Source organism: Quercus suber, unplaced genomic scaffold (genome assembly GCF_002906115.3).
Source record: "Quercus suber isolate HL8 unplaced genomic scaffold, Cork oak 2.0 scaffold_1235, whole genome shotgun sequence".
Lineage (NCBI taxonomy): Eukaryota > Viridiplantae > Streptophyta > Magnoliopsida > Fagales > Fagaceae > Quercus > Quercus suber.
The window spans coordinates 9206-16927 of NW_027070630.1; the positions used below are offsets into that span (position 1 = coordinate 9206).

General features: G+C 40.2%; 1 protein-coding gene across 1 annotated transcript; it reads left to right on the forward strand.

The window, feature by feature from the left end:
- The first annotated feature begins 230 nt into the window (after window positions 1–230).
- On the forward strand, window positions 231–1400 carry LOC111990521 (uncharacterized). Its single transcript, XM_024022303.1, has 2 exons — window positions 231–368; window positions 483–1400. Exons 1-2 carry the CDS (start codon window positions 231–233, stop codon window positions 1398–1400), a joined length of 1056 nt encoding a protein of 351 aa, XP_023878071.1.
- Window positions 1401–7722: the final 6322 nt, after the last annotated feature.

The window sequence follows — 7722 nt, forward strand, 5'->3', positions numbered from 1 at the left end:
GAGACAACCGAGAAAGAAGGTCCAATACCCGAGAAGATCGTCACGAGACGGGATCCAATCAATCCAGACACAACCACTGCCGAGAACGATCTCGTTCATGAGAATCTCACCGGCAAAGGGAACGTTCGCATTTGCAGGAATCCCATCAACGCTGAGATCATTCGCGGTCACGAGAATATGTAGACAGAGGTTTGGATTCCCCAGAAGAGCAACGGCCCCATAATGCAGCCATGGATACAATGAGCCGTGCCCTACGGAGAGCTGCCAGGTCTCCATTTTCGGCTGGCATCGAGCGGGCCCCAATGCCGGATAGGTTCACGCGCCCTCAATTCAACTCTTATGATAGGAAAACTGACTCGGTACAGCATGTCAGTCACTATATCCAGATGATGTCTCTGCATACCCATAATGACACACTGATGTGTAAGGTTTTTCCCTCAAGCCTTAGCCCTACCGCTCTAAGATGATTTAATGTGTTACAGAAAGGCACCATCCATAACTTCGCCGAGCTAATACAGGAGTTTGGGATCCGGTTTGTAACTTGTAGCCGGGTGCCACAATCGGTAGACGCATTGCTGTCCATGAAAATGAGGGTGGGGGAAACCCTTCATAGCTATGTTGGCCAGTACTGGAAGCTTTACAATAAGATCGGCGGAGGGAACGAAAAGATTGCTGCAAGCACTTTCAGAATGGGGTTGCCCGAGGACTCAGAACTAAGGAAATCATTGACTAAGAAACCCCCCGAGGACATGAGACAACTGATGAGGTGCATCGAAGAATACAAACGGTTGGAAGACGACTGGCTACAAAGCAGAGGTAAAGTGCTTGCGATAAATCGTCCTCAGCAAAACAACTACCCACCCAGGATCCGAGGGAATTTGAGGATTCAGGAACCAAAAGCACAGGTAGAGGAGGTGAATGTAACATTTAAGGAGCTAGTGCATAGGATTGTAGACAAGTTTAAGCACGAGTCGTACTTTAAGTGGCTGAACAAGATGGGAGGTGACCCGTCTAGGAGGAATCAGAATTTGTACTGCACTTACCACAAGGATAAGGTCCACACTACCGAGCAATGCCAAGTGTTGAGAGATAATCTCGAGCAGCTGGCCAAGGCTGGGCATTTAAAGGAGTTTGTGATGGATGCAGGGGACCGAGGAACAGGGCAAGACGCCCCACAGAGGGCGAATCCCCTCCCACCCCCTTTTGGGATAATTGAAGTTATCCATGCTGCCCCAAAGAGCCTCACCGCGGTAGGAAGGAAAGAGGTGTTGACCGTGGTATCAGTGGAAGGAAGCTCAGACGTGCTACCGCCCAAAAAGAAGATGAAGCCCACGCGAGAACTGATCGCTTTCGACAATAACAATTTGAAGGAACGGTTCAGCCGCACGACGACGCATTGATAGTCGTGGCCCAAATAGGCGGCTTCATTGTGAAGAGAATAATGAGAGACCAGGGAAGCGGGGCTGACGTTATGTATCCGGACCTATTCAAGGGGCTCAGGTTCAGGAACGAGGATCTTTCAAAGTATAGTACGCCCTTGGTTGGGTTCGACGGTAAAGTGGTAGTTCCTGAGGGGCAGATTTCTCTACCTGTGAATATGGAAGGCAAGGAGGTAGTGGTAACATTCATAGTAGTTGCTTCCTTCTCCCCATACACGACAATACTAGGAAGGCCATGGATCCATGCAATGGGGGCTATCCCGTCCACTGTACACGTAAAAGTCAAGTTCCCTACCGATCAAGGTATCACTGTGGTACGAGGAAGCCAGCAGGCGGCCAAACAATGCTTAGTCGCCATAGTCAATTGGAAGAAAGAGCAAATCGACCAAAAGAAGCAGGCCGAGCAGGAATGCCCGTCACTGGGATCCCTTTATAGTAATTACACAATTCGCAAGAGGAGAAGGGGGCTGGGTGTGCCGAGAAGATGGTGAAGGTGAAGGTGAATGTTCAAATAGCATTAAAAACACTATGAACGTTTAGACCCCCAAACAATAAATTACCAATTCAAACTTTATATCAAACAATGTATGTGGGAAAAATGATAATCAAGCTTATAATAGAATTGATAAACAATCTAAACTATAAATAATCACAATCATAGCAATAATTAGATGGTAAAGATAAAGGGAAGAGAGATGCAAACATAAGGACAACACACGATGTGTTATCGAAGAGGAAACCGAAGTCCTCGGCGTAAAACCTCTTCGCTGCCTTCCAAGCAGTCAATAATCCACTAGAAAATATAGTTGGGATACATGAACAACAATAGACCCTCCAAGCCTAATCTACCTAGGTACCTAAGCCCTCTAAGCTTCTTGCTCCAATGAGGTTGCGCCGATCCTTTTTCTTTTCTAGCTTACCGAATTCCGCTATAAACCATAGCATCAACCAATAGTCATTGGTCCCTTCCAAACTGCTTCCCTTAGCACTAAAAGAACCTTCTCACAGACGTAGGTATGGTGAGAAAAGGATTTGGTCAAGAACCTCTCAAGGATGTATCAATAGAGAGGAAGAGAGTGGAGGAATTTGAAGAGTCTCTTAGGTGAAGATTGTGGATGAGTCAATCTTATTTTTCTCTAGGGTTTCTCTCTCAAAATTCTCTCTAGAAGCTCTCTACATTTCGTAGGAATGAGGGGTATTTATACTAGGGTAAGAATGGAATGTGAAACGTCAGTTTTTCCCAAACAGGGTGTTTTGGCGACTTGACCTCGCGACTGGGTTGAGTCGTGAGTTTAAGCCGCGAGCTAACTGCCTAACCAGCCTGGAACTTTTGTCCTATAGTGCAATAGTTGGCGCGACTCTTTAGCTTCTGGCATGCTTGGCACGTGTGCACCTTCTGGCAACTTGCAAGCCGCGAGCCACCTGCGAGATCCAGTCGTAAGTCCCTATTTCTTTGCACAATCTAGAGCATTTCTTCACACTCTCTCACTTACTACCTTTACAAGATTCCCACCTAAATACAAGGTTACTAAATGCTAAAATACAAGCAAATTTGGCATGGAATAAAGTCAAGAAGATGGTTGATTAAATTTAACTTTACAATCTCCCCCTTTGGCTATTCCGTGACAAAACCCTAAAACAAACTCTAAACTTAACGTGTGAGTTGGGAACATTTGGAAAACTCACTCACACCTAACTTTAGAATTTGTGAAGCTCTTGAACCATAAACCAAAACATCTCCTAAAACACAATAAAATCATTGTATGCAGAAAACTTGTAATGTATATGGAACAAGCACAATGCGATCAAGCAAAAATGGAATAAAGTAATAAACCATGGCTTGCCAAACAAGCAATCACTGTAAGAAAGTGACCACAATGCTCTTTCTCACTTGGAATGAACATCAAGACATTCAAGCTGATAAGTACAAAGCAAATCACTTGAATGACCAACACTCAACCAATGCACAGTACATGAAGTATATGCATCTAGGAATAAAATCTTACAAGGGCACAAGAGTGAGAGTACTAAAGGAAAATTTTTAACATTTAACTTGAAGTACAATGCAACAAAGCCTATAAAATGCATAGAAACAAACCCTAAAAGTTTACAAAAGCAACACGGGTATAAACCAATAAACTAAGAATCTTAAAAACCTACAAAGGTAGCAGGTACAAACCATAAACTCATAAAGTAAAATATGCTGAATAACATCATATTATATACTGAATGGCTACCACCAAAGTTTCAAAACTATCCAAGAATTATGAGTTTTAGCCAAACAATAACTAATACCACAGTGTAACAAACCAATAATAACAGCATTTAACCAAAACACAATATCAAAGCTATAAACATAACAGCATATGATAATGAAGGCTCCCCCTCAAACAAGCACTCCCCCTCAAGTGTAACCCAAAAATTCTCCTCTTTTTTGACTGGAATGGCCAAAGGGTCACTACTCCTAGTTGGTGTAGATGCTAACAAACTTAGCTGAAAGTACATCAAGCTGATCTTGCATTGCTATCATCCTTTCAGTATACTGATTTTGAACCTCTTTGAGTCCATCAAGCCTTTCTAGGATGATCTGAAATGCATTAGGAGGTACAGCTGATGAAGTAGAAGCCCTGCTCCTCTTGGCTCTGCTTCTGGGTGTGGAAATCTGTCCTGCAGCCTCTGCTTCAGTTTCTATAGGATCACCTTCTCCTTGGTCACCCTCCTCTTCATCTCCTGGAAGACGAACTTGTATTCTTGTGAGAGTGAATTTGTTTATGGCTGATAGAAGAGTCATAGGACTGATATCTTGAGGGATTGCAACACCCTTGTTTTGAAAATCCTCATGAGAAGACTAGGAAATATCAGCTTGGGTCTTGAGGTGGTACTAGTCTCATCCACAATTGTGTCATATATATGAGAACTTATGTCAATGAATGTTTTCTCCTTCAGCTCCATGAGAAAGATAGCTCTGGCATTAGTAAGGGTAGTCCTTTTTCTTATAGGATATAAATTGAACATCATGATTGTGGTCAGACACCTCATGTCAACTGGGAAGGCATTAGTGTTGAGGCATTTTCCTTCTTTGATTCCACCAATCCTGGTTTGGATAGTGTCTAGAGAGAGCATTCTGTCCTTGTAATCAGTGAATTCATAATCCTCTAAACCCTCAAGCCCTAGAACCTCATCAATGTCATGAGTATCTAAGGTGAACTCACGACCTCTGACCCAGCACAACTCATCCTCCCTTATGCTTGCATTTACATAAAATTTCCTTATTAAAGGTTCACATACAAGAGGTAGGTCACCCAGTAACTTCTCCTATCCTCTACCTTCAAAGCATTCTGGAATGAATGTATCTTTCAAATCATTTAGATCCACAAACCTCTCCTAGATAATTGTTCTCTTTATGAAAAAATCTCTGTATCTCTCAAAGTGCTGAACAGACCTAAACAAGTTGTGGTCCATTTTTAGTCTTTTGTCAGCCTTCTTAGTAGGAGTCTTCTGGAAGAAGTAGGAGGCATCTGTAAACAAGTAGAAGAAGCCACAACAAGAGCAAAACACAATATGTGGAAATGCACACATATTAGTAACAAGTTAGCTACAAAGAGAGTAATAGAGTGTCAAGTCAGCACACAGACCAAGCACAGTTGATAACCAAAAGATGGATAGATCAAATCAGAACTACATCAAAACAAACAAGTTTATTTTGTATAGATGCAGACAGGAGCAAGCATTAAATAACTAGAAATGGACAATGAAAATCACATTCAGACAAATGAGAGCATATGTCAATGAAACATGACATAATGAGTATGAAATGTGCAAGAAAAACCCCAAGGCAGCAGCACACACATGATATGGTGATTTAAAATCAAAACAATGCTTGCCACACACTCCAAAAACTCATACATTTTGATAAACCCAAAACCACATTCAGAGTGAAACACAGAAAACCCCAAACCAATATGCCCAAAGAGTAAAAACTCTATCAAATATCAATGCTCAGAACAAAGACTAGCAACCTGATGCAAAAAACATGACACTAAATAAACTCAGCAACAAGAGAAAACAACCCCAAACAAACATACCCAACATTTTAGGCAAACTCATGTTCGAATACATTATTTCGCAGAACACACTTGCATCTCACAAATCAAGAAAATAATACTTAAATCAAGAACAATAAAGTGAGATAGAGAAAACCCATACCTTTTTCTTGATGTTTGAAGTAGACATGATGCAAAAATGGAAACTTTTGCAAGAGAGACAAGTAGTGTTTGAAAGAGAGATTTAGGGAAGACAATGAACAGTCACTGAAAATCGAGGAAAAACTGAAAAGTTTTTGAAAAACTGTCCTTAAAACGCAAAACACGCATTTTTCATGACTGGATCAAGTCGCCAGGTAAGCCGCATAACACATAGAAGTTAAGATTCTTGAAAAAAATTTCTAAGTGTTTTTCATGATTAGAAGGTCTACCCGCGAGATAGTCGCCAGGGGAGCCACAAAAATCTCTATGTACCCCTCGCGATTGGACCTTCTACCCCTGAATAAGTCACCACACTAAGCCGCGAAAATCACAAAAACTCAAAATTTGAAAAATTTTCTAAGTATTTTTCGCAGCTAAAACCTTGACTCACTAGTGAGCCACGAAAAATCTCGGAGTGAGCTCGTGACTGGGGCATACGACTAGACCAACCCGCGACTGAGTCGCCAAAATAGGGCAACACTGTTTTTAAAATTTTTGACATTTTTGTAAAACAAAATACTTTCCAAAAATAATCTAAAACACTCAAAAATCTTTTTGTATTTGATCAACAAAGATTGAGCTTGTGAAAACACATTTAAACAAGTACAATCATACAAATGAATATGGCATTCATTGAACATAGACTTGTGTATTGTATGTGAATATCAAAGGTGAGATAGTCCTTAGTTTAATGTGAAGCTTCAATAATCAATTCAATCAAAGCATATACAACTAGCACTAAATAATGTGATCCATCTCAATCATAGAAATGTGCATATATGACCTCCCACATAAACTTGAGAACATTTCTTTGAAACTTTTCATTTGGCTCCATATGCATCATAACATTTAATCATTTTGAATCAATACATCTCATTATGAGATTAATGCCTGAAATTTTCAATATTTCAATTTGATGAGTTAGCCTTTGGCTTTTTGGGCATCATACAATATATTATGGTCGCTTTCCCTTTTTCCTAGTCAAATACTAGTATGTGCGACAGGTTTTTGCAGCTCAATATCTCTTTTCATTTGGAGATTTACATTTAGTGAGCTCTTTAATTAAAAGCAATAAAATAAAAGTGGGAAGATATATAGGCACATGTCTATGCACGTCTCAAGATCAACAAAACCATTCACTAATTATTCCTAACAAAGTTGAAGATCTATTTACAACAATCACATAGATTTCAAGATTTTTCCCACAAAGATATGAGTGCATATGAGACAAATTAAGCTCGTAGATGCACAAAGCCATTAGTACAAAGGTACAAGGCAAAACATGCTTTGAAACAAAAACTCAACAAAGTTTATCAAACTTTTTGGATTTTCTACTTTTTATATGTTTTTGGATTTTTGACATAAAAGTAATAAAAGATTGATAAAAAAAACAATGTAAAAACATTTTAAAAACGAAACAAATAAATAGACAACAAATCAAACAATCAGAAGCAAAAAGCATACAACCAAACATATTCACAAAGCATAGGAAGAATTGATGCATGGACATGTAATGATGCTTATGCATGAGTACCCTTTGTCACCCACACGTCACGTGCGTTTGGGATGATATTATTGACGGATTGGGTAAGAAAGTTAGGACTGTCAAACCTCTTTGTGAAACTTTCCAAGCAATTTGTGAAGGCACCAATCATCTTCATCATGTCCATCAATCCGGGATCACGGTTTTGACTTCTTGGTTGCTCACCACCCCAAGACCTCTTGTCATTTCTTCTTCCTCGTGATCAAGAAGCACTTGCATTTCAATGCTCTCAACTTATGACAGTTGGGTTTGGTATGTCCTTGCAATCCGCAATAGTGACAAATATGATTCATTCTAGGACCCTGTTGTAGTCTTGGAAGTGATCTTCCTCTAGCTTCATGTCTGGCTTCTGATGGATTACGGACTGTATTGAACATCCGTTGATCAGCCATATTCTTCTTCTTTTCAGTCTTAACCTTATCAGGAATAGACTTTTCTACAATTGGCTCTTTGGCCTTCACAAACTTCACTTCTTTGGTGACATTGGCTAATAAGC

Excerpts from the sequence above, each read along its gene's own strand:
- LOC111990521 (XM_024022303.1), top strand. The coding sequence starts at position 231 with ATGGATACAATGAGCCGTGCCCTACGGAGAGCTGCCAGGTCTCCATTT. Across the intron at positions 369-482 it reads AAACTGACTCGGTACAGCAT|AAAGGCACCATCCATAACTT; the intron begins GTCAGTCACTAT and ends AATGTGTTACAG.